The sequence below is a fragment of the Siphateles boraxobius genome, unplaced genomic scaffold (assembly GCF_051911475.1).
Source record: "Siphateles boraxobius isolate OS27281-9 unplaced genomic scaffold, OSU_SipBor_1 6, whole genome shotgun sequence".
Classification (NCBI taxonomy): Eukaryota; Metazoa; Chordata; class Actinopteri; order Cypriniformes; family Leuciscidae; genus Siphateles; species Siphateles boraxobius.
This window is the reverse complement of record NW_027509186.1, coordinates 30,097,758-30,124,038: the sequence shown is the minus strand read 5'-3', so window position 1 is coordinate 30,124,038 and position 26,281 is coordinate 30,097,758. Positions and strand designations below refer to the sequence as shown.

At 38.4% G+C, this 26,281-nt stretch overlaps 1 protein-coding gene across 2 annotated transcripts in view; it reads right to left on the bottom strand.

Annotated features, from left to right (window-relative positions):
* Positions 1 to 26,281, bottom strand: part of hip1 (huntingtin interacting protein 1) — a 49,707-nt gene continuing 23,426 nt past the window's right edge. For both annotated transcript variants that reach the window (XM_077208824.1, XM_077208825.1), the window contains exons 2-31: positions 25,086 to 25,149; positions 24,413 to 24,555; positions 21,656 to 21,712; positions 19,805 to 19,885; positions 18,860 to 18,936; positions 18,667 to 18,728; positions 17,903 to 18,043; positions 17,353 to 17,410; positions 17,049 to 17,124; positions 16,404 to 16,547; positions 16,228 to 16,322; positions 16,064 to 16,136; positions 14,809 to 14,992; positions 14,105 to 14,193; positions 10,989 to 11,105; positions 10,776 to 10,877; positions 9,177 to 9,371; positions 8,801 to 8,948; positions 8,597 to 8,683; positions 7,575 to 7,682; positions 6,891 to 7,027; positions 5,804 to 5,914; positions 5,641 to 5,699; positions 5,278 to 5,371; positions 5,093 to 5,193; positions 4,088 to 4,193; positions 3,877 to 4,000; positions 2,826 to 2,887; positions 2,633 to 2,750; positions 1 to 2,440 (exon numbers count right to left, since the gene is read on the bottom strand). In XM_077208824.1, the coding sequence (XP_077064939.1) occupies positions 2,430 to 2,440; positions 2,633 to 2,750; positions 2,826 to 2,887; positions 3,877 to 4,000; positions 4,088 to 4,193; positions 5,093 to 5,193; positions 5,278 to 5,371; positions 5,641 to 5,699; positions 5,804 to 5,914; positions 6,891 to 7,027; positions 7,575 to 7,682; positions 8,597 to 8,683; positions 8,801 to 8,948; positions 9,177 to 9,371; positions 10,776 to 10,877; positions 10,989 to 11,105; positions 14,105 to 14,193; positions 14,809 to 14,992; positions 16,064 to 16,136; positions 16,228 to 16,322; positions 16,404 to 16,547; positions 17,049 to 17,124; positions 17,353 to 17,410; positions 17,903 to 18,043; positions 18,667 to 18,728; positions 18,860 to 18,936; positions 19,805 to 19,885; positions 21,656 to 21,712; positions 24,413 to 24,555; positions 25,086 to 25,149 (3,024 nt within the window). In that variant the 3' untranslated portion in view covers positions 1 to 2,429. The remainder of the gene's footprint in view (positions 2,441 to 2,632; positions 2,751 to 2,825; positions 2,888 to 3,876; positions 4,001 to 4,087; positions 4,194 to 5,092; positions 5,194 to 5,277; positions 5,372 to 5,640; positions 5,700 to 5,803; positions 5,915 to 6,890; positions 7,028 to 7,574; positions 7,683 to 8,596; positions 8,684 to 8,800; positions 8,949 to 9,176; positions 9,372 to 10,775; positions 10,878 to 10,988; positions 11,106 to 14,104; positions 14,194 to 14,808; positions 14,993 to 16,063; positions 16,137 to 16,227; positions 16,323 to 16,403; positions 16,548 to 17,048; positions 17,125 to 17,352; positions 17,411 to 17,902; positions 18,044 to 18,666; positions 18,729 to 18,859; positions 18,937 to 19,804; positions 19,886 to 21,655; positions 21,713 to 24,412; positions 24,556 to 25,085; positions 25,150 to 26,281) is intronic.

The window sequence follows — 26,281 nt, the reverse complement described above, 5'->3', positions numbered from 1 at the left end:
TTATATCAATGAATGAAATATTTATTTAAAAACTGAAAAGTAAAACAATCCCACACACAGTTTTAGTATATATCATACAAAGATATTCTCCAAAATGTTATTGAGCGGTCTTGTTTTAATATTTTTATTAACAAAAGTGAGAGGCAGTTTAGAGGCTGGCTGAGCTGGTAAGACTAGACAACCGAATCTAAATGGTGGAATAAACCATTACTGGAGGTGATGATGACACTCCAAAAAAAAAAAAAAACACGGAAATTAAATACCCAGTGTCGCAACTTAACATAACAGCCGAAGCAGTGCAACAAGTGAAACAATATGAGGGTATTAAGACAAAAACATAAGGGATATACAGTATATATCAGATCTCAGTCACACAGCATCCACCCAAACACACACATTATATTAGTATTAAAGAACACACACACATATACACACTCAACGCATGTTCATACAGAGTCTAGAGGACCCTAATGCAATCATTTTCTCTTTTGTAGATGCTGACTGGTAGTTTGTGGAGAAGTTGAGGTAACCATGGTTTGTAGATGACTACAAGACTGCATGTCCCTGTGGAGCCCTGGTCAGAGCTGTGCTGCTGGCAGACAGTGGTGGTCTACAAGGCTATCTGGTCTACATTGCTTTGACGGAGGTGGATAGGCCTCTAGAACCAAATACATTTTACTTCACATTTTTCATGCATCTCCATTTAGCTTGAGTCTTATGAAAACTTTTTTCAAAGCCCCGAAAGGGACACGGTGATAGGAAAAAATATAATCTTAATAATATAATCCCTCAAAAATCTTTGTGTTTGCTCATGAAACCCTACCTTTCCTGGAGAAACTTTGCATTCGCTCACAAATCTTTTGGGTATCTAGAGAAACTTTACAGTCGCTTGCAAAACTTTTGTGATGGAAATAACATTTCAAGTGAGGGAATGCAAAGTTTCTCAGGGGAACACCATACTTGTGCAAGAGAACGCTACAAATTTGCAAGCAAATACAAAGTTTCCTGTGGGAACGCAACTCGTTTGAGATAGAACACTGAAATGTAATTTCCCCCATCACCATGTTCTCTAAGGGCTCAGTATCATTTCTTCTTTCTTTCAGATATCCTCCAAGTTGAAAATTGGGAGCTCAAAAAACCAACCGAAACACACCGAAGTTGAACTCAGGGATGGGTACATCTGTTCTCACACCACACGGTTCTCTACTGATTTCATGATCTCAGTTCGCAATACCAAACTACAACTTTAAAACACTGTCCTAATGCTACTCTAGATCCCGATTTTAAAGGTCTTTTTTGAGGGAATGTGATCCTTGACCCTTTTTCCCTTTTGGAAGGCACGGATGTCTCTCCTCGCCTCGGTGTGAAGGGGTGCGCGTATGTGGAGCTAGAAGACGACAACAGGAATTAACAGATACTGTCATATTAACAGCGTGTAAACCGTACAGGACCGTTTTATGGACCTTTACTAATACAATATGGTGCATAACCTATTTGTGCTCAGGAAACCTAATACAGCTAATAAAACAAAGACGTGAGGTCTCACAAAAACAGTCAGTTCATAGTCAGTCGTGGACTTGAAATTGGTGAAAAACATCAGGACACAATTTTGTCGAAATATCATACGTTAAATGAGCTATTTAGCGGGTTGTCCCTAAAAGTCAACATGGTGAAACAGTAAAAAGCCTGTGGATTAAATCTATTTAGGGCTTCTTATAAAATCAATGCCTTGGGAACATAATCAAAAGAAATCTGAAGAAAAAATAAAACTACATACAGAAAAAGCATGTTGAGTTTGCTAGTGTTTTCAGGTGTTAGTCCACAGTGGTCATCATCTACTATGTTCAATGCTCTTGTTTTAGTTCAGAGACCACTGCTAAGGGGACTAGGGAAGGGGCGGACCCAGACAAGGGCGATCCTACACGACATTAAGGAATGCGTTTGAGAGGTGGAAGTCACACAGCTGCTGTTTGTAAAAGTTGAGTCCGGAAGGATCACAGCACAGTGCCATTTCCTGCAAAATGGGGTGACTCACCATTGTGCAATGCATCATGGGATGTTTCATAGGGAGACGGGATTGTTCTAAATGATCAGGGGTGGGGGAAGATTCTCCATTCTGTATGAGGAAGAGGAAATGAAATACTCAGACAGTTCAGCGAGCCTGCACTTCCCTCTCTGTCCACTAGGTGGTTCCATCCATTTCCTGCCTTCCTCTCCCTCCCCCCTTCGTCGCACACTATCATCACACTCCTCACGTCTCCTGACTCCACGGGCAGGGGAGGGAGCAGGTTAGAAAAAAAGCACCTTTTTATTTGGCTTGAATGTACAATAATAGAAATCAAAAGAGATAAAAAGTACAATAAAAATGGAGAAGGGAAAGATAGTGTATGAAGATGTCTGTAGGGCTGCCGCACAGAACACGACAAGTCTCATCCCGTTCCTGCGGGCAAACACAAAAGAAAGAGCGAATTACACACAAGCAAACAAACCAAACCCTTTCCACCACAAATTAGCTTAATACTCCACACTCAGCCCTAAAAATCTCCATCTACCCCACTCGCTAGGCAAATCTGCGATGTTTAAGCAGTTTTGGCTGATGGTATAGTGTTTGTGGTGTTATTGGGGGTCTTACCCTCGTCCTCTCCTCCCCAGCCCTCTGCAACGCCAGCGAGCTTGTAATGCTTCTTCCTCAGTTCACCAAGTCGCTCTCTCTCTTTCTGCAGCCGCGTCTCCAGCTCCAACACCAGCACCTGAGACACAATAAACGGTCAGATTTGTTCACGTACTTCCACAAAGACATGGACAACAGGTTAACACTCGCTCACCTGTGCATCCATCTCTTGCCTCTTGATCTGAGTGAGTGTCATTGCAGAAAAATCCATAGTGTCTGAAACAAAGAGAATTCAGAGTTAAATACCGATCAAATTTTATGATTTTCAATTCATGTCTAAAAGCTTTCAGGCTACACAGGATTTTTCTTGTTCGCCTGCATTTTTGGCCAGTAAAATTATCTTTAGGATAAGAAAATGAATGTCTCTCAATTTTAAGAAAATTTTTAAGAAAAAACACAGCCTCAATCTTTTCAGGGCCTGAATTACGGCTTACGATTGCGAGCATTGTGTATAATTTTACCATAAACTCTGTATTTATAATGCAGGAATTAACAGCAATAATTTGAAAACTTTCTTTCAGACTCTAATTTCACAAACAGTGTGAATAAATCAGCGCTACTGCTTCTCCCTCCATTCCATGTTTATATTACTAAGGAGCATCCAGTTATCATGATTCCAGCAAACAATAAATAAATAAATAAATAAATTAATAGATAAATGGAATTCGAGATCATTGCAGTGTACTACAGTTGAATATTGGACATTTTAGTAAATGTATTAGGCCATCCATGTAGTCCATGCAAACAGAAAATTTACTAAATTGTTAAAAGCTTTTAATGAATGAAAGGACACACAATGTCACTGACTCCATGTGACTGGTCAATGTTGTTTAAATGTCTTTGCCTCCATAGAAATGCATCAGCACACAAACTTGCAAGGAGAATAGCCTGACTGTGTGTAAGCTTGTTCATTCCTGTATCTCTGGAGGGCATCATAAACCAGTTTCCATGGCTATAGTTAAATGTGAAATGGGGCAATGTAACTGGAGGTCAATGAGAAGCAAAATGAGGGTGCAACCACTGTAACTACTAGCTTTTGGCCCTTATTTAATGAATAATGGAGAAAGAACAAGACATTATGGGGGAAATGATGCAAGCAAGAATCAAACCTGAATTACCCATGAGCATCACATCTTAAGGTGTCTGAAAATGTTGAGCCACTTAAACACAGAGGGATGTGCTGTACATGCCTAGCAAGACCTCACCTGTATCCTCGATTTGAGACTTGCCGGACTTTGTTGATGCCACGACCCCTGCAGTGGCCTGGGTGACCCCTTTGGAGGCCTGCTGGAGGCGGGAAAGGTTTGTACTGCCCTTGTCTGCTTTTACCTGAAAAGATAAGACAGATTATGTATCTTACATTGCTTTAAAGTTAATTCAAGTGTAAATGTTGTTGGCGATTTGTTGCCGTTGTACCTTAGATGCCGCAACTAGCTGAGCCGTGCTGGCAGCGATCTCATGCGAACACACCATCAGCTCCTCAAACTTGCCCTTGCCTTGCACCACCTGATCAGCTGCATCACTGCAGGGAGAAGGAGAAAAAAAGCACAGTGGAGATGGTTAATATATCAGTTCATGTAGGATTTAAAACTTGGGGTCTGGACACTTTGGAAACCACGGACAGAATCATGGAATAGTCATTAAAATGGAATTAGCTGTATAATGCGGAATGACACGAAATTTGGCAAATTTTGGATTAAGAAATCAAAATAGGGCTGTACACTTCATCAAATTCCAAACGAAATATGGACTAGTGTCTGCTATTATTAAACCACGAAAAGAAATATAAAGTGTACATGTTCTGTGAATCTCAGAGAGAATGAGTTTTGTCTACAGCACATAAGCACATGTGATGCTGATGGTGGTTTCAGAACTATATCTATTTTATTATAAAATGTACTTCTCAAAGTTATAATAATTAAAATAATAATAATAATCCTATTTACAATAACATTTTTTAAGAAATACCATAAAATCAAAAGATTTTTTTCATCTGTTTTAATTTATACAGAAAATCTGTTGTGCAACACTTTATTTGACAAAAATGCAATGTTTAGTTGTAAAGGAATTGTATTTTCATTTGATTACAAGTTTTATGAATTGATTTGATTACCACAGTTATGATAAATCTATTTAAATCTTAAAATGATTATATAACAAGTAAAAAGCAGAATTTGTGAAATTCATAGGGCCCTATTGTTGTTAAAATTGTAATAATTTATTCAAATTTTAAAAAGTTTCATGAATTCAATTGATTAGTCATGCTTTTGATTATTAAAATTTAATTAAGCCATTAAAATGGAAAACACAGAATCTTGGGAAAAAATACAAAATCATTTTGGAAAAAATAAAGCGGATTTTTAATCACGATGCCACAGCTTCCCCCCCAAATTAGATTTTCTCACTGTATGTGTTACTCACACCAACATGGTGGCGCCCCAGCCCACGGCCTTGGAGGCGGAAATGAGACCTTCCGTCCATCGGGAATTCTTGGCGTAGAACTCCTTCATAGAAGCGGCCCCCTGTGAACACAGCAGAAACATCAATAAAATGTCATTTCACGCTCTACAAAAGCAAGTTTTCAACAACGAAAAAAGTTCACTCACCCTGCCGCTCTCCACAATGTCCCTCTGCAGGTCTTTGGAGGACAGCACGAGCACTTTGATGGCCTGCATGAGATCTGTGCAGGACGCCAAGATCCTGCAGGGGGCGACAGAGAACAACATTGAAATACTTCACAGGCCTGTTTTGCATGCATGGGTTGGTTGGCTAATGTGTCTGGGTGAATGCAAACGTGCAACGCTATCCAAGGGAAATAAACTCTGCATAAAGACATTTTGATCACTTAACAACCAAATCCACTAAAAGAATATCAACCAAATAATTCAGTAAACTGTTTTTGGTAACAGTCATCATGAAAACATAATATGCATTGCATGCATAACACATAGTGGCTTGGTCAGTCTGACCTTTCATTGACTTCCATTTTGATTCCTGTGTCAACTGCCCTGGACTTATTGAGCATTTCCTGTTGCAAAGAGCAAAGTGGAAAAACATTAGACAAGTATACTTGAGAGCTTCATGTTTTATTAAGCATCTGTCTGTATGGTCGAAAAAGCATAGACTGATCACCTCGATCCTGGCGGCAGCTGACTCCACAGCTGCTGATGTGGCTGACATCTCCTGCTCCACCAGATCTCCCAGCTCCCCTTGCTGCAGTTCCAGACCCCGAGGACGCAACTTCTGCTCACAGAAAACCGAGGAATTAACTAACAGGTTGTGTTCACATCTATTTCTAAATTACGTTGTAGAACAAAACTCCAAAGTATCGTCTTCTTGTGTTTATCACAGGCTTTATTTTATTCATAAATGTAAAAAAAAAAAAAACACATTATAATACCCCATAGGAAAATCTCAAGGGAACCAGAGGGCGGAGCTTTGACGTTATACCTGCACCACTCTATTGTCGTGTATAAATCCAGAGCAAATTGTGAAGTTCTCGACCTTCTATTTCCAATGTGAAAAATAAAATATCAATTGCAAGTATTTAAAGTCACCATGAATTTAAAACTGACAGTTATTATATCTTATGTAACATTGCAGTATTTTTCATAAATGATTTATCAATGCACATCATTATTATTTATTTTTAATTCACGTGCCATTGTAATCAAAATAACGTTCTCTTGCAGTGACATCTCTTCTCTGAAGACATGTTTACTGCCGTGAGGGCGGGACAACCTGTCACTCACATGACATCCCAGCAACAGCAAACCACAAACATCCAACGATCCAACCAAATCCCGATGGACAAAATCAAGTCCCGACTCCCGTCCTACATTTTTTCTTGTTTGAGAAGCTATTTCACTTGGATATACCCGTCACAATAGTGAATAAAAGACGATCGTAAGTTCTCATTTGATCGGGTGGCCATTTGCTGATTAAAATCTAACATAGCATAATACTCTTCTCTTACAGATGTTTATTTTTCTACTGCAGTGATGCTAATGTTAACAAACTACAACTATGAAATTTTTTTTTTGTTAATTTAAATAAGGTTGAAATAAAATAAATATCAGATGAAAGACTTAAAGTTAAAAAAAACTTGCAATTGAAGTACTAAAATTACTAAAAAATAAAGCTAAATAGAAGTGACAAAAAACACAAAATTACTATTTACTATGCTAAAACCAGGACTGACTCTCAGTGGCACACTCACTTCACCCAAGGCCATTACGGTATCCAGTGCCGATGTCAGCCGGCTGCAGTCTGCCGTCCCCATAGACTTCTGCTCCTTAAGCTGGCAAAGCAGCGCCATGGCCTCCGCGCCACACGCCTTCACGTTGTCTGCCAAAGCTGCCCACAGACAGACAAAGACAGAAACCAGAGAGCAGTCAGACGAGCCATCTGTCACCTGCAGACACTCAACATACGCTCGGGAAGAAACATTTCCTGCCGTGTAGTCATGACGTGATTGCTTGTGCTCGTGGGAACCGCACATTAGCCGTTTTGAGTTATGTTATGTTCCTTTCAAGCATCTCTCCCGAAACAACCAGACCTCCGGCGATGGAGTTATTAACAGAACCGCAGTGACACTAATGACCTTCATGATGAATGAAGACTGACTCAAACAGAAAGTCATTTTCTTGGACGTCTCTTTATATGTGGACTGTGGGTACAGCGGTACTGTAAAATATTTATCAATTTAATAATAGAAATTACATTTATGCTGCTTAGATCGAATGGATTGCTCTGGTTCTGGATGCTGAATAGTCGATACAATGTATTAAAGCACAATGACTGTTTCTTTAAGGAAGTATTTGGATAGAAATTCATCAGTTGTGCTAATGTGATTACATAAGGTAATTTGAATATATTTTCATGGCGCCTGGGTGATGCTTACCGTCAGCTTGTTCCACTGGCACCATGTGGGAGGTGGCACTTCCCTGCACGATGACATCGCCCACCAGGTGAGCAAACTGAGACACTGCCCGCACCAGTCCAGACACATCTATTACACACATTCAGGAAAATCAGTGTGAAACAGTTACAACATGATCATATAAGTGCGTCTCTTCTCAACAGACTAATTGTGTAAAAAAAAAAAAGTTGTCTGAATGCATTCATGGTGCACTTAAATCAGTTTTGGATTTCTATTGGTATATCATTACGTTATTATTTTTTGAGTTTGTGCATGCTGAGTGGAGAACAGTGAAGGGGAGTAACAAAGGTTTTTTTTAGTAGTGTGAAATTAGCTCAACTGTCTTCAAAATAGTGCAGATTTTTCAGTCCTGAGACATTTTTTTGCAACAGGTAGCAGTGTAGCAACACAAATCACTACATCACGGTTGAGTCAGAGAGACAGAATGCTCTCCTGTATCAAGTACTGCTGGGAAGTTATTAAGGTCAAAGTTGATTCAGTTTGTTTTTAGTAATTCAGTTTGTTCAGATAGTTCATTGTAAAGAAAATAAACTCCAAATGTGGTAATCAATCAATTCTGTTCATCAATTTACTAGAGATGCAGCAATTGCAATTTTCTTGGCCGAATCCGATTTTTTTTTTGTAATTGTGATTTGCAGATTCCGTTTTTCAATACATTTATTGTATACAATTACTAAATAAACAAATTTCAAACAACAACACAAATAAAGAGAGTTATAAAACACACGCCTTTAATTTTTTCAGGTTGGTATACAGAATATTCAGGTACAAAATACTAAAGAAATGAATATAATCAAAAGTACCTTTTAGCTAATTACCATTTCAGTAAAGACTACCTTTACTGTAACTTAACTACTTTAAATGATGTGTAACTTATATCTTGGCAAGCTACAGTTTCAAAGCAACTTTCTCAACACTGTTGGAGTGAACGGTACATTAATGAATGCTAGTTGAGAAGGAAAATGAGAGTGTATGTAATTCACCTGTGTTATCTGATACGAAGCCGTCTCTGGCCGACTGCAGCCTCTCCACACAGTCCAGAGCCACCTGGCACCTGGACACCAGGTAATCTACACACACAAGGAGGTCCTTTAATATTTATTACGCTCTCGTAGGGCCATTCTAGCTGTATAGTGTAATCAGTGTGGGTTGTCAGGACATAAGGGTAATTTGAGCTGGTCACTGACCGGCCGAACTGGTGCAGCTGATGTGTGCGGGGTCCTCCAGCTGATTCAGGCTGTCCTGTACAATCCTTCCCGCCTCCTCTAGAGCTGCCTGCAGAGCCGCCCAGCGCAGGGACCCCAACTCGCTCTCCAGAGCCTGCTCACGACTCTCCTACAGTTAGAAAGACAATCAAAACAGGCATTTAACACTCCATTACATTAATTAGTCCTTTTCTGTTAGCTTTGAGGCCAACAGTCTAAATGCTAGTGAGCTTATAAAAGCAAAATTAATATTTAGCAGATTTACTAATTGAACTTTTGGTATAATGAATCTGAACAATTACACAGACCCAATTATAATTGAACAAATAACATCAATAGTAAACCTACAATATCCCACCTTCTCATTGAGTTGGTTTTGCAGGGCCTCAGCAGCTTTCACACCACTCTCTCTCTCATTGGTCAGACTGCTCTGTACACGCTCTAACTCCACCCCCAAACCTGCCAACTCCGCCTCTTTCTGAGATACAGTCTCCAAAAGCCCCGCTTTCTCAGCCTCTAAAGCAGACAGCTGAGTATTGAGCTGCTCACTTGACTACAGGAAGAGATAATACAGTTCAATGAGAGTAGTGAATTACAAGAGAGAACAAGAATCTCAAGAAACTGTGTTGTTATTGTTAGAACCAGTGAAGCAGAAATTTTGGTGTACAAACATACGTCATCCCTGCAGCACTCTATAAAGCACTGTATTTAAAGTGAAGTAATACAGTCATGAAGATGTTAAATGTTAAATGCATCAACACACAGTTGTCTTTATTTGAGTCAGCTGCTAGAAGCAGTAGTGGAGGTGCTGGAGCAGGTGTGCAGGAGACAGAGGGAAGTGGGATATAAGGGGGGCAGGGTGACATATCAACTCCCACATGCAGTCTGGACACATCAACTCAGGTCATTTAGAACCTACATGCAATCACAGAATCCACATGTCAACCTGCGCTGGACTAATCGCAGAGACAGTGATGCATGGATCCTGTGGTGGGCCGAGAGCTGAACAGGGATGAAGTGAAGTAGGGCTGTACGATATATCGGAAAAAATCTATATGGCTTAGTGCGAATGTCACATGCGGGCAGCCTAATTCTCAGAACAGCTCGGTTAATTTACTTGGAATCAAACCAATCTGAGAAACCAAAAAACACTGAACTACGAGCTGCCCGCATGCAAAGGGCTGAGTTTCTGAAACCACATTAAAAGCTCGATGGTTTAACGTTTGTTTAAAAAAAAAAGAAGAAAGAACTTGGATGTAAATATTAGTACTGTAATTTAACAGTTGTACTACAATTTTAAAATGTTTTTATTAAATACTTGATTTTTTATTTTAAAGTACAACAGTTAAATATATCATTACTTCTTATGTTGTTTAATATATTTCTATTAATAACAATAAAATGATTAATCACAGTTATTATACATTTTTACTGAATTGGTTAAAAACAGTGGGATTGTGGCGAATGCAAACTGTGCAAAGTGGAGGGATTTTTTTTTTTTTAACTGTTCAATTTATGGTTGCTGAAAGTGTTTTGTTTAGTTCCTATAAAAAGTCAGATCAAAGTGTGAACATCCAAATTTCAAGAAAAAATATTCCCAAATGTTTAGTCCAAAAAGAATATTTTGCACTCTTCAGGAGTAATTTTCAGCTTTTTAAATGATTTTATTCACAAAATCAACCTACTAATTCTAGAATGAATCTTCTTTTTTTTACAAATAGGACTATTCAAGCCATCTGGTGAGCGTTCCTTCATTTCTTCATATCACAATGTATATTGCAGAAAAAGTAAATGTCAGCAAGTCAGTTTTTTCCAGTATCGTGCAGCTAAAGCGTGAAGATTTATCAAGAATTTCTTGACATTTTATTATGTTTCTTTCATTTCTGCCAAGGAGTGAAGAGAGATTCATGACAGAGGTGAAGAGGAAGAGAATGATGGGAGGAGGGTGAGGTCTCACCTGTTGGGAGGAGGTGACGGTACTCTTCAGGGTCTCTAGTTCTGTTCTGCTGGACATGAGCTCGGCTTGGAGAGCTTGAAGCTGCTCTAACTGAGCCTTCTCCTACTCGTGCACATACATGAGGATAGGGAAGTGTAAGACAAACATACTACGGATACATCAGGCAGAGGGAGTGTGTGTATGAAGTCCGTGTGTAAGTGGTTTGTGTGCAACCTGCTGTTTGGTAGAGTCCTGAGCGGCTTTCAATTTGTCCTGCATCTCTTTCTTCACATTGTCCACCTCGTCCTGGGCGGCACGGGCCACCGTCATCTGACGTGTCACCTCTGCGTTCTGAGAAACACATAGACATGTACAGTTTACCACAGTCAAAACACTTGGCTGACCCAGTTCCTTTGCCAAGAATGTGGCTCGCACTGTCGCTTGGCTCTGTGGTGGGATCGGAGCGTGCTGCTGTATGACAGTGAGAGTGATGACAGCCTAAGCATGGCAGAGGAACACAGTGCCAAGTTCTCATCTGTGTTTCATCTGAGTCTGCTAGAAAATAATTGTGGTGGAGGAGCTAAACCACCTGCAGGTTTACGGAGCTTGCTTCAGCTCCAGAGGCCTGTCGGTAAACCTGCAGGTGGTTTAGCTCCTCCACCAGAATTCTTGTGCACACTATGTGTGGAATATAACATGATATCTGCATGGAAAACAGATTACTGCATTTGCCAAAACAAGTTCGCTGAGTGAGATATTGTGTCCCACAACGCAATGCGCCTGACCTACCATTTCCAGTGTGATGAATTAAGTGGAAGTAAATATCAGCTACAATTTTGAACATCTTTATCCCCTCATTATTAGATTAATCCATGCAATTAATTCAAACTCTTTTAAAGTTTTAAAATAATTTAATGCAAATAAATTACTGAACCATGTGAAATTGCATCATTCATTTAATTTATGTCACGCAGTTAGATGATCTTAGAAGTCGGGAGTTTATCGAGCACTTGTAAGACTGGTAGGTGGAAATTTCTCCAACCCGATTTCGCTTCTTTAACCCCTTTTAGCAGGAGCTATGGTGTGGATACATTTATGAATTATATAGACTCCTTATATCATTTGGTTATTTGGTATCCTTTTGGAGTCTTCAAGTGTCCTTTTTTGGAAAGACACCTAAATTTACCTTGAAAAGGCTTGCAGAAAATACAGTTTTGTGAGGATTACCCTTCAATCTGATGGTCTACTTTGCTGGATTTTGACAGTTGGCAGCAATTGATGACAAAATGAGCATGTTAAATAAGATAAATGGTGTATGCTTAAGGGTGGGGTTAGCGGTATTTGAAAACCGATGTTTGGAAGTTAGTCAGACCGACACACGAACAAACAACAACAAACGTGTGTAGCCAATCAGCATTAGGTGGCGTATGATGGTAGAGGGGAGAGAACGAGAATTGAAGAAAGATTGCAGAAATAGAGATGAGACACAATACAAAAGAGAAAAGCCCTGAAGAAAACACTGGAAAATGAAGGGTTATGACTGGGCAAGAGCTTTAGGACCCGCGTTAATATTATAAAAGCTTTCCAGTGCTGGCGACACCTGAGTGGGAAGGCCTGAAAACAGGTTGCTTTGATTCCACTCCACGCATGAGTAACACTGGGTTTGAGTCTCATTGTTTGTCTGGAGCTGCTGTGCTGTTGGCAACTAACAATGAAGTATTGTTTGTAATTACTATTGTGTACTGTACGTTAATTTTTTTGTCTTCCTTGTAATTCGTTCATCCTCTGTACTTTATTTTTCATGAAGCCTTATTTTGTTGCACTTCTGCTATGATAAACAGACATCCACTCTTGGACTGCGTGTGTAACGGAGGCCAGTTAGTGAGAGTCGCCTTGTAGTCCAGTCATTTTAAGCCAAATTGGGGGTCAACCTTGAACAAATTGCAACAGAAGCAAACTCAACTGATTTTGTATCCTCAATATGTCCTGAGTAAGGAAAAAAAGCCCCGAAGAATCCCATTAGGGGAAAGTTTCGAAAAAGACCCAAATGTATCCCATTCCTTCGCCTATTCATTCTTTTTCTCACGCGAAAAGGGTAAAAATTATAACCTTTAGATATCACCATGAAAATCACTGAGTTGATTACTTACATCAAGACAAACAAAAAATGTATTACAAGTTTTTTGAAATTGTTTGTTAACATGGACAAACGGTGCATAATATAATTACGTATGTGCTAATTTGCATAATTACCCAAACAGATCTAAACATTGGGTATAGCAGGTGAAAATGTTTTTTTGAATCTTGTTGACATATAACAGTAAACTATTTAATATTAAGGTCTGAATGGAACCCATTTAGGCTACCCATGAACATTAATACAGGAAGAAGTACTTTAGAAACCAGCCTTTATTAATTATTATGGCAGAGATGTGGTTTGGGCATTGAGTGCATTGTGTACGTGAAATAAAAAGTGTCTGGATCAAAAAATCTAATTACGTACACAATGCACTCAATGCCCAAACCCCATCTCTGCCATAATAATTAATAAAGGCTGGTTTCTAAAGTACTTCTTACTGCATTAATGTTCATGGGTAGCCTAAATGGGTTCCATTCAGACCTGAATATTAAATAGTTTACTTTTATATGTCAACAAGATTCAAAAAAACATTTTCACCTGCTATACCCAATGTTTAGAACTGTTTGGGTAATTATGCAAATTAGCACATACGTAATTATATTATGCACCGTTTGTCCATGTTAACAAACAATTTCAAAAAACTTGTAATACATTTTTTGTTTGTCTTGATGTAAGTAATCAACTCAGTGATTTTCATGGTGATATCTAAAGGTTATAATTTTTACCCTTTTCGCATGAGATAAAGAATGAATAGGGATATGAATGGGATACATTTGGGTCTTTTTCGAAACTTTCCCCTAATGGGATTCTTCGGGGCTTTTTTTTCCTTACTCAGGACATATTGAGGATACAAAATCAGTTGAGTTTGCTTCTGTTGCAATTTGTTCAACCTTTTTTCATAAAATGACTGGACTAGGGTTTAGGGTTTTTAGGGTTTGTTTAGGGTCATTGTTAGTGGACTCACCTCGCATGCAAGTGGATTGGGGTTCGAGGCCAACTCGGAGCAGGGCGGTTAGGATTGGAGTGTGAGTTTTGGAGGTGGAGCAATGAAGAGAGGGGTGTGTTTGTTTGGGTTGATTTCAAATATCAACATTGTCCAACGGCATTTTTGAAATACCGCTTACCCCAACTTTAATGTATCTATATAAATTAAATGTATCCATATACAGCCAGTGTGTGATTGAATGGAGATGTAAGGACATCAATTTACCTTCCTCAGCAGGTCAGCATGGCTCTGGACCAGCTCTGTGTATTTCTCCTTTAGCTTGGTGTAGCGTTGCTCATTTGCTTGTGCTTTTCCTACAAAAAAACACAAATTCAATAATTAATTAATATATCAAGTATCAAAAACACAAGCCTCAGACCTTACTCTCTGTGTCACAGAACAGTAAGCACAACTGAGAGCGTCAACACAGGCCTTTGTACGTTTGCAGGTGAATTAGACTGTAGACTATATGGTTTATTAGCGTTTGATTGGTGTTTGCTGTGGATTGGGGTCCCTTCTGGCTATGTTCCTCGGCTCCACAGAGTAAACAGACTGTCTAAAGAACATACATCTCTTATCCTTCATCTCAGCACTCTGAACAGCCCTTTCATATCCTGTAACACGGGGTTCAGTGGTGCTGAGTGTTCAGTCCATAAAACGTGCTGCTTCTGTTTAGGGATTATAGAGGAATAACTGGCATTCCAAAAAAACAGCAGTTTTGAACCAGTTAGTGTAAATAAACCAAAAAGGAAGGAAAGCTGTTTTTTGATTTAGGAAAGAGGAGAAGAGCAATGGGATGTGTTGAAGCCCTAAATTACTGATGTCGGTCCAAGACCTTTGAAGACTAACAGGGTAATTTAATAAGAATGTCTAATTTCACGTCTAAAGTTCAATGTAACTTTTTCCGACAAAAATATCGTAACTCTTACTCTCGATTTCGCTCAGGCTGCGCTGCTCTTTCTCCGTATCCTCTTTGACCCTGCGCAGGTCGTCTAGCTCCACCCTCAGGAACTCGCTCTCACCCAGCGCCTGCTGCTTCAGGTGAGTCTGCTCTGCAAGCTCCGCCTCCAGCTCGTTCACACGCCCTCGTAGTGCTTGACAAAGACGGCCACTCTGAGAAAGACCAAATGAATCATTGACATATCTCTATCACTTTCATTCAAATATGATCAAATATAGTAAAAACAGTAATATTGTCATTTAAAGGGATATTTCACTTTAAAATGAAAATTAGCCCATGATTTACTCACCCTCAAGTCATACTGGGTATATATGATCGTTCTTTCAGACAAATACAATCGGAATTATATATAAAGAAAAAAATGTCCTGGCTCTTCCAAGCTTTATAATGGCAGTGAATTGTTGTTTCTGTTTTGAAGTCCATAAAAGTGTATCTATTCAGCATAAACTAACTCCACGCGGCTCTGGGGATTAATAAAGGCCTTCTGAAGCGAAGAGATGAGTTTGTGTAAGAAAAATATTCATGTTTAACACATTACACATAAAAATTCTAGCTTCCGGCCAAACGCAGTCTACTTATACCTAAAGTGCAACTTTCGCAACTTGTGATGTCAGAAGTAGCGTAAGTATCAGCAGTACGTCGCAGTACTCACATAAGTTGCGCTTAGATGCTTAGAGTTAGTTTAAGATGGATGGATGCATTTTTATGGACTTCAAACCAGAAATAGCAATTTACTGCCATTATAAAGCTTGGAAGAGCCAGGACATTTTTTCATATAACTCTGATTGTATTCGTCTGAAAGAAGAATGTCATATACACCTAGGATGACTTGAGGGTGAGTAAATCATGGGCTAATTTTCATTTTTGGGTGAACTATCACTTTGAAAATAACTCTTTACTATTTTTATCTATTTTAAAATGCTGAATTTTAAGCAGCCATCACTCCAGTCTTGCTTCAGAAATCATTTTAATATACTGATTTGTTGCCCAAGAAACATTTCTTAATTCTTTTGTGGAAACTGCATTTTTTTAAGGCTCTTTGATGAACAGAAAGTTCAGAAGAACAGCATTCATTTAAAAGAGAAATATTTTGTAGCAATTTTTGTAAATTTAATGTGTCCTAGCTAAAAAAAAAATTTTGGACTGACCCAACATTTTAGAAATGGTATTGTGTGGGTGTATGTATATTATTACATCCTGTGCTCTCATCTCCTGCTCATTACCTCCAATCTGAAGGACTCCAGCTCCTCTTTCAGGGCCTGTAGCTCTGCTGTAAGCTGCTCAATCAAACGGTCTCTGGGGTGAGAGATACAGATTCATCATGATCTTATAAACTCAAAGAGCTCCTTATTATTATTAATTATATTCCAGTACTTTCAAGACTTACTTCTCATCTTTGCGCATGCCATTCTGACTGAAGTTGAATGGGTCTGTGGCAGCCGAGGTGCCGAAAAAGTCGTCGAATTTGCTGTCCACAACGCTCTAATGGAGATAAATCTTTAGATGCTCATGTTTAAAGAAAGTATACATGAGAGCTTTGGATAATGAGATTGTGTGTGGTACCGGTAAAGGTGGGATATCTGTGTCCACCAGGTCTTCTGTCTCTACTACATGTTCACTTTCAGGGGACGAAGACTCCACTGGAATCACCACCACTGGACTGATGTGCTCGGACAGGGCTGATGCCCGCAGGAAGTTTGGCGGATTCTGTAGAGAAAAGGAGAACGATTATAATAAAGGAAGCCAGCTCCAGTTTTGATCCAGCCTTTGCAAAGATTTCAGATAATGCCAACACTTGCAAAGATTTCAGATAATGCTAACACTTGCAAAGATTTCAGATGACAAAAAAAAAAAAATCTTTGAAGCTAATGGAATCTGTTTTCAAACAGGTTTTCCCAAAACATTTCCCTCATATGCTATTGGTCGGGAGAATTGGTAGAGCCAATATCATTATGAAGGGCTGGTCAAAATGCTCAAACAAAAAAGGAAAAAAAACCTCACTTTTTCTTTAATGTTAACTTATATCATGAGATATGTAATGAATATTGAAGAAAAAATGTGTTTTATAGGACCGTCCAAATAATTTTCATTGACTCCAGTTAAAATTCCTGACGCTAGCAAACTAAGCAGGCAGATATGTAAATGAGTTACATAATTTCTTTCCACTAGCTGTATTTCTGGACTCTGTTTGGTATGCAGGAGTCTCACCTCAGGAAGTTGTGGGATCTGAATCAGTCTCTTGAAATACTGCAGGTTACTGGAGCGATAGAACAGACTCTTCAGCCTAGAGAGAGAGAGAGAGAGAGAGAGAGAGAGAGAGAGAGAGAGAGAGAGAGAGAGAGAGAGAGAGAGAGAGAGAGAGAGAGAGAGAGAGAGAGAGAGAGAGAGAGAGAGAGAGAGAGAGAGAGAGAGAGAGAGAGAGAGAGAAAGAGAAATGACAAAAGATTAAAATAGTGGCAGTTTGTGTGACTCAAATCAGCTGTTCTGACTGGATAGTGACTGACAGACTCACTTCTTAAACTGCTCCTGGAAGCGATCCCTGTGGCCCTGCAGAGTATCTGCTGGCAGACCTGGAGGACACGAGAATGCCTATCACAACAAGGAAAAGCTAAAGAAAATGACCCTCCACTAAGTCCCCATTAGTTAATAACTTGGTCGAGCTTTCTTTTTTTTCATTTCTATTATTATTACATTTTGTTATAATATCCAAAGAAACAACACAAAAAACACAATTACAACTATCCCACTGCAAAATATTTAATAATTAAAATAATAATAATAATAATAAATAACTAAATAAAAATAAGTAAAAACATTAACAACAATTATAACAATAAATTAACATTAGAACATGACTTAAATCACATAATAAATAATCAAAAAAAGGGCTTTCCAGGGTGTTTCCTCAGCTATAGGCAGTTTGAAAGGCGGGTTTAAGCAATGGGTCAGTTTGGTTGTTTCTATTTTATGATCCTCTGTGTGTGTGTGTGTGTGTCTGTGTCTGTGTCTGTGTGTGTGTGTGTTTGGGTGTGGGTGTGAAGAGAGAGAGTCACGGGACTCACAGGAGTGGAGTTTAAAGAGCAGTTTGACGGTGTAGTCATACAGATGACTCGAGTCCAGAATGACCTGTATAAGAGGGGCCAGACGACACTGACCCGCTGCAGTCACTGACACAGAACGAGACATATCCAACGAGCTGAACACTGAAGAAACAAACAAACACAAAATAAAAATAGGGGCAATATAAACATATGTTCAAAACACTCTAAACAGCCTCGGTTCTCAATCGGTAAGTTACATTCTTTCTTTTTATGAATCCCTCATTCACTCCATTCCCATTTTTTTTTTTCAATTTATCCCTTTCATTGCCCATTTCCTCATTCACATTCATGTCTATGCTCCCTCCCTCCGTCTCTCTGGTGATCAGTGATGCAGGCTCCTGTGAGACCCCGTCTTCTCAGCACACAGAGGTGTGGTTTCCTGTGCCAGGGAGCTGTGTTTCAGCCAACAACACTTTCTAATGACATCTAACATCTAGACGAACTGACATCTAGATTTTACTGCATTTTCAGCAGATATATCTATACCACTAGAGATGTCACTTGTTTTTTACTCTAGAATGCACATTTTTAGTGTGATCTGATATCAAAAATAAAAAATAAAATGTATTGCTCACTTCACGTTATTCAAATATAATCTTGACACAGATTTCAGAGACTGTAATTGCCTGCCTAATACCTACTTAGAAAATAGCACAACCAAAACGACCGGCAAGTTGAAAGGATTTTGCTGATGTTTAAACTCTGGCACTCCACCTTAAACTTACCGCCGAGGAATAGATTCAGCTCACACTCCAAGTAATCAAACATCTCCACCGTTAACTGGAAGCTACACGTGTTGAGAGGAAAGGGAAACATGATTAAGTCCCATTCCACAAACAAACAGAGCAATTTTGGAGCTTTATTTTAAAAAACAGACTGAGAAAACACAAAGCTTGTGAGAAACAAAGCAATACTCACAAATTATTGACGTCGTTCTCCCCCGCCTCATCAAGCTGTCTGTTTGACATCTGAAGGTTGCCTGGGAAACGAGGATTCTGGGAAAGCAAGTGGGATAAGCATAATATTTGTGAGTCTGACAGCATAGAGTTTTTAAAAAACCCATGAAATGGCTTGACAACTGCAAATATATTTCCTGTATTCCTGTATTGACATTTCATATGACACAGGAAGCTGGGGCAAAAAATAAAATAAAATTTATATATATATATCAATTATATACATGACATATGTATATATATATATATATATATATATATATGCCTATGTCATGTATATAATTTATTTATATATATATACCGTATATATATATATATATATATGCCTATATATATATATATAATATATATATATAAATAAATTATATACATGACATAGGCATATATATATATATACACAAACACACACACACACACACACAAATACACTGCCCGACAAAAAAAAGTCGCTGTTTGGATTTAAATAGACAAAATGCTTAAGAGTCTATGTATTGATCATTATTGCAGTTATTATTATGTTTCTAGTATGTTATATGTTTGGCAACATTTCTTCTCACCCTAATTGATGGAGTGTGTAGCTTTTCATTTCTTAAAGAACCATGTAGGAAGACACATCATGGCCATATTCCAGGATGACAATGTCAAGAATCATTTGGCTCAAATTGTGAAAATGGTTGGGAGGGAGCATGAAGAATCATTTTTACACATAACTTAATTAGCACCTCCGAGTCCAGACCTTAAATTCATTGAAAATATTTGGGATGTGCTGGAGGAGACTTTCAAGAGTGCTTGATTCTTGCATTGTCATTACAAGATCTTTTTTTTTTTTTTTTTTTTTTTGGAGAAGTGAGGAGAGTTAGAAGATGGATGTTTTGCTGAAATCAAATTCAAGGGCTCAGTCACTCACTTTGATGTGAAACTCCATTTTGGTAATGAGCAGTTTGAGGTAGATGCTGCACAACTTCCCATAGCCTTCACTCAGATGACCCTAAGAAGAGAGAACATAGTGTGAGGGCAAGAAAAACACTGAATGCTTTAAAAAGAAATGATGTCGTTCCCTTTCCAAAGCAGCAGTAGCATCTAATGAGTCATTTCTCAGCATCGTCCGCCATAGTTGTTGTTTATCTTCTCATTCCCGTCTACTTCAACGCAGAATTATGACGTTTGTCGCATATCAATGACGTGCGGGTCGGATACATGTGACCTGGCCGTTCAGATTGAAGTCCCATTTCAAAAGATCGGATACATATCGGATTTGGACCACATACCCAAGTGGCCTGGGTCGCATTTGAAAAGACACGGATCTGTGTCGTTCAGACTGTCATGAAAAGATCAGATACAGGTCGCATAGGGGCAAAACAATCGGAATTGGGTCATTTCAGCCTGCAGTGTGAACGTAGCCTTAGTCATCCTCAGCTCATCAGCTCACTTCACAATTCAAAGTATGAGTTTAGGTCAGATTAAGGTCAGGTTATGTATGCGTTCACATGTTTGGTGTACACCCATAAAAGATCCAGCTGCATGTCAAGATAATGATCTCCTTCTTTCACTTCCTGTTCTCACCACTTACTGTGACATCATAACAGGAAGGGGGCAGAGTTGTTCACAGGAAATGTTTCTCCTGAGTCTAATCCTGCAGCATGTTATCAGCGAATACTAAAGGGGTGCAAATAAAGATCTTTCCAATAAACATAAGATGCAACTCAGCATGTTCCACCTAACACTTCTTGTTGCTGGCGATACACAGTTGATCGTAAACTGCATCAGAAACACTTCACAACTCACGGTATTAGGGCTGCACAATGAATCTCAAAGCTGCTCGGTTCGCAGTAAACGCAGCTCCATGAACTCCATCTCTGCATCTGGGACACTTATAATGTGCATTTGGGAAAGCAAAATACTTCAACTATCTTCCCAAATTTGTAATAAGAAGTGCCTATAAACCAGCTGTTGTCAACAAAAAAGAAGCTTTAAGAGCTCCCTGCGATCGTTCTGACAAATAATGTATTAAAGCTATTATTATCATTACTACTACTATTATAGTATTTTCTTAAATATTCTATGATTATTCTAACTATTACACTAGTAATATATCTTATTGTAATATTTTTATTTAGTAATATAACATTATTATTATATATACATTGATCTACAAATTAAAAAAAAAATTGGCAAAAAAAAGTAGTTTTTTTAATCACAAAATTCACATTTAGATTTCCCCCCAAATCGTGCAGCCCTACACTGTATATCTGTAATGTGACTTTTATATCTGTATATTTTATATGTGTATACAGACCTATTTATGCTATGTGAGAGAAATACTAAACTGCTTAAATATACAGTATATTAGATTAAAAAGAAAGAAATAACCAAAATATGATTTGGCATCTATTGTCTGATCTATTAGATATATAAACATGAAGTGAGCTTCACAAGATATCAGGGACGTTTGGACTGGTACCTCATAACAAGCAAAGCTCTGTAAGCACTCCTCCAGAGTGACAAACACATGCTCACATCATCGTTAGCTAATTACAGATCATCTCTGTGCTGAGGTTAGTGTGTCTGACTCATACACAGAATGCCACGCTATTCAGCTGTCAATCAGCAACAACACTGACAGTTTCCACAATGAGATGGAAATTCAAGGGAGCTCGACAAGGCCACATTCAATAATGACAGAGTTATATTGAGCGAGTCTCTGTTTTACTGGGAAATCATTAAAACCAGCAGCCACAACTTGTGTTCGTGCACTTACCCACATCCTGCTCATGTCGTTTAGGTCAGCCTTGTGCCGCATGGAGTCCTTAATGACCTGAGGTGACAAAGAGAGAGACAGGAAGAGTTGAGACAGCATTTCAAAAATATAAGTTTAGTTTAATTTATTTATTAGGCACTTTACAACTGCACCTGCAGACCAAAGTGCTGTACAATCAGCAGCATAAAACAAACAACAGATAAAAACAACATGCAACTTACAAAAACAGATAACTAGCCCAACCTCTCAAAGGCTAAAGACAAGAAATAATTTTTAACACTGGTTTTAAATACATTTCTCTTAGTTCAAGAGGCAGACTATTTCAAAGCCTCGGATCTGCAACAGCAAAGGCCTGATCACCTTTTAACTTTAAATGAGATCGAGGGAAAGAGAGCAATGATTTATTATTTGATCTTAAAGACCTAGGTGCTTGATGAAGAGCAATAAGCTCAGATACATAAGCAGGAGCTAACCCATGTACTTCTTTAAAAACATACAGCAGAGTTTTATATTTTATCCTGAAATCCACTGGCCACCTAAGAGAAGCTAAGACAGGAGAAATTCCAGCATTCTGGACTAACTGCAATTGTGATATAGTGGTCTGACTGGACCCTACATACAAAACGTTACAATAGTCGAGGCGGGACAGAACAAAGGCATTAATAACTTTTTCTAAATCTTTTCTCAACAGAATAGGCTTTAAACGTGCAATAGTCCTAATCTGGAAAAAGCAACTCTTAACCACGGCACTAATCTGCTTATCAAATTTCAAATCTGGGTCAAACACAACACCTAAGTTTTTTACTTGGTCATGTCAATAGTCTGACCATGTGCCAAAGTATGTTGCAATATCAAAGCATCCTCTGGCAGGACCAAAAAGCATGATCTCAGTTTTACTTTGGTTTAACTGAACCAAATTATGAGTCATCCAGCTCTTAACCTCCTCCAGACAAGCCAACAGTGCATTAGAACCACAATTCTCTCCTGATTTCAAAGGGAGATAGATTTGTGTATCATCGGCATACAAATGGTACGACATGCCATATTTTAAAAAAAATCAAACCCAGGGGGAACATATACAAAGAAAATAAAATTGGGCCAATAACAGAACCCTGTGGAACCCCACAAGTGACGGGCACTGCTGTTGAAACAAAATTACCATACTTTACTGAGAATGCTCTATCAGTAAGATACGACTTAAACCACTTTAAAACTGTCCCACGTATTCCAACCAATTGGGATAACCGCTTTATGAGAATCACATAGTCTATTGTATCAAAAGCCACACTCAAGTCCAATAAAATCAGTGCTGCAGCATTACCTGCATCTCTGATTAAACGAAGGTCATTAACAACTCTCAAGAGTGCCGATTCTGTACTATGACCTGCCCTAAAACCAGACTGAAATTTATCTAAGATGTCATGTTTACTTAAAAATGACATTAGCTGTGCATAAACCACCTTCTCTAAAACCTTTGATAAGCTTGGAAGTTTTGAAATAGGCCGGTAATTCTTTAATTCAAATGGGTCTAAGTTATGCTTTTTAAGAAGCGGCTGAATAACCACTTGCTTGAGGGCTGCTGGAACAATCCCATTATGAAGACTGCTATTGATGATAGAGGCAATACTTGGCCCAACAACATCCACCGATTCCTTGAGAAGGTGCAAAGGAGTCACATTACAATCATCAGATGTAGGCTTCAAACGAATAATGATGTCCTTTACTTGCGCCACTGACACCTGCTCAAAGCGGTCAAAACTCTTGACACTAGCTGTCAACAACACAGTCTCAACCGGCAATATAGGAAGACTAGATCTAATCTTCTCCACCTTTTCTATAAAAAATGTTTGAAACATGTCACATGTCTCCAACGAGGGAGTCAAAGCAGAACAGCCAATTGGTTTAAATATAAATAAAATAAACCCCAAGATATTACCCACAAATGAGATAACTCAAAATAAATAAATAAAAAGATACCTCATGATATTACCCTAAAATAAAATAAAACTTCTGTTATTGGTAATGCTAATAACCTCAAAGTGGCCGAATATCGACAGATATATTGGTACCTCAGATCTAAACCAAGGGACCAATATATCTTATTCTACCAGGTTGATCAGAAGTCAATCGGGAAAATCAGCATATTCCTCCTGGGCCTACTGTCACTGAATAGGAATACTTCATTTACCAGCTACCAGATCTCCTTATGTGAAGTGTAAGGGAGACTTGAATTACAATTGATTCCAATAAGAGTTTGAAGTTAGCACATTGCAAAGCTAACAGCGCAATAATCTAATACAAATGCATAGTAAAATACTGTCTTTTTAATAAGTAACTATTTTTATTGATAGTTCTCAGTATGTAAAATAAATATCACAATGCATTGTTTTGGTGCTGACTGCTCCGCATAGGTTATTTGCAGTGCTGCTTTGAAATGGTCACATAATGTTGCTGCCAACCTTTTTGAACAGACTTTGAATCAGGGGTGTGCCTATGATGCCTTAAAATGGTAAGTAAAATATGTCTAACTAGACAGCTGATTACATTTTTTGTAACAGAGCTCAATGTGGGATTGTTCAATATGGATTACACACACATCACATGTCACTGATGCATGCTGCGTTTACTCTGGGGAGCAGTTGAGTGTGTGAGAAAAATAAATTAATCAAAGGGAGAAGCAGATATCAAGAGACTGAGAGAAAGTGAGAGTGAGTTGGAATTAGACGTGTAAGACATAATATTGCTGTATGTACTCACGTTTGGATGGCCGTCCCTCAGCAGCTTGTGGAAGACGTGGCAAAACTTCCAGCAGAGCACCGCATTGCTGGAAAGGGGCAGGCGGTTGACTGCAAGCCAGAATGTGTGAGCCCCTTTCTCATGATGCGTGCCCAATATGCACGGTGAAGACAACAGTCAAGGACAAAAATGAGAGACACGCTGTTTAAAGTCTGCATCTCTGAATCATCTTAATCCAGATGCTGATAATGGCCAAATATTGGCAGAATGATTGGTCTGTCCAGTATACTGGTACCAAGTATCTCAGTTTAGGCATCTAAAAAGTAAGGAGTCCAATGCCCAAAAAATAAAATATCTAATATTACCCTCAAATTAGATATCTCCAGATAAAATAACATTCAAAAAAATAATGAATTAAACAAATAAAATAAAAGTTAAAAGTTTTCCAGATTTAAAACATTTGCAGATTAATAGGACTGTCAGGTAAACAGTAGGGCATTTAATTGACAAAATTAAATTAAATAACGGTTATTTGGTGATGCCCATAACCAGTAGATTGCAATTTCGCTATTTTGAGGTTATCAGGTGATGTAGCCTGCTTATTCATCATAAAATAAGCATCTTAATCATGTTTTCCCCCTTACATTCCTTAATACAGTATTTCTCTTTCAGGGTAACACAGACAAAAGGATATTCCTGGCATGCTTCTCTTTGACAGCAACCTCCTGTGTGTTGATGGCTTTGTTGATGCTCACTGCCTATGGAAGAGAAAGAATGAAGGAAAATTTATTTTTGGGATTAAAAGCAACTCTTAGCAGAAGAGTGTTCCTGTGTGCTGAGGGAAACAGTGAGTTTTAGTGTTTCACTGGAACCTTATTGAGCAACTTTAACCACCGCTGTGCAACAAGCACCACTGAATACTAATGAAGTTTAGCTCAAGGAGGGTTTAACAGGCAGCATGACCTAAAACACTATTACAGCTTGGGCTACATCCTCCTAGTTTATTATTCATCTCTCAACCATATATACCATGCTCATTTTGTTGAGAGCTCTGAAGCTGAACAAACTTGAGAAAGTTGTTGAGAAAGAACTAGCCATACCGTCTCTTTTCTGTTCCTCTCATATATGCCAAACCACCATCAGTTTTAGGTACCTTCACAACATAAACCTGTTTAAACAAGCATCACATATTCAGTCATGGTCAGCTGAATGTAATGAACCCTTATCGGCCCTTCAGATAATGCACATGGTTGCATAAGCCAATTAAGGTGTGGCAGTTGAGTCTCTCTTAGTCTTACTTCCTCTAAATGCCAGAATCTCTTTTTATTTAGACCCAACACATACTTTAGTTCTAAAATAACAGTTCTAAAAAGCAGCACCGGTGTACTTTAATTGCAAAAGCTGTCCAAAAAGTGTTTTGGGCCAATTTCATAATCGCATGTATCCGTCAGAGAGCAGTCAATCCCATAAATGCATTGCAAAATACTCAGTGAAAACAAAAGATATATAGCCAATATATTATGAACATTTTTAAATCAATATGTGTGTGCTGTGTATTTTTATGCTAGGAGCATCACGTTATCTTAGCAATATTCTAAACTACACTAACATTTAAAAGTTTGATTAGTAAGAATTTTTTTGGTAAAGAAATTAATACTTTGATTCAGCATGAATGCATTCAATTGATAAAGTAAGAGTAAAGACTTTTACATTGTTACAAATAAATGCTCTTCGTTTGAACCTTCTATTTATCAAAGAATCCTGGGAAAAAATGCAACATGGTTTCCATGAAAACAAAACAAAAAAAACTGTTGTCAACATTGATAATAATAAGAAATGTTTTTTGATTAGCAATGATTTCTGAAGGATCATGTGACTGATGGATTAATG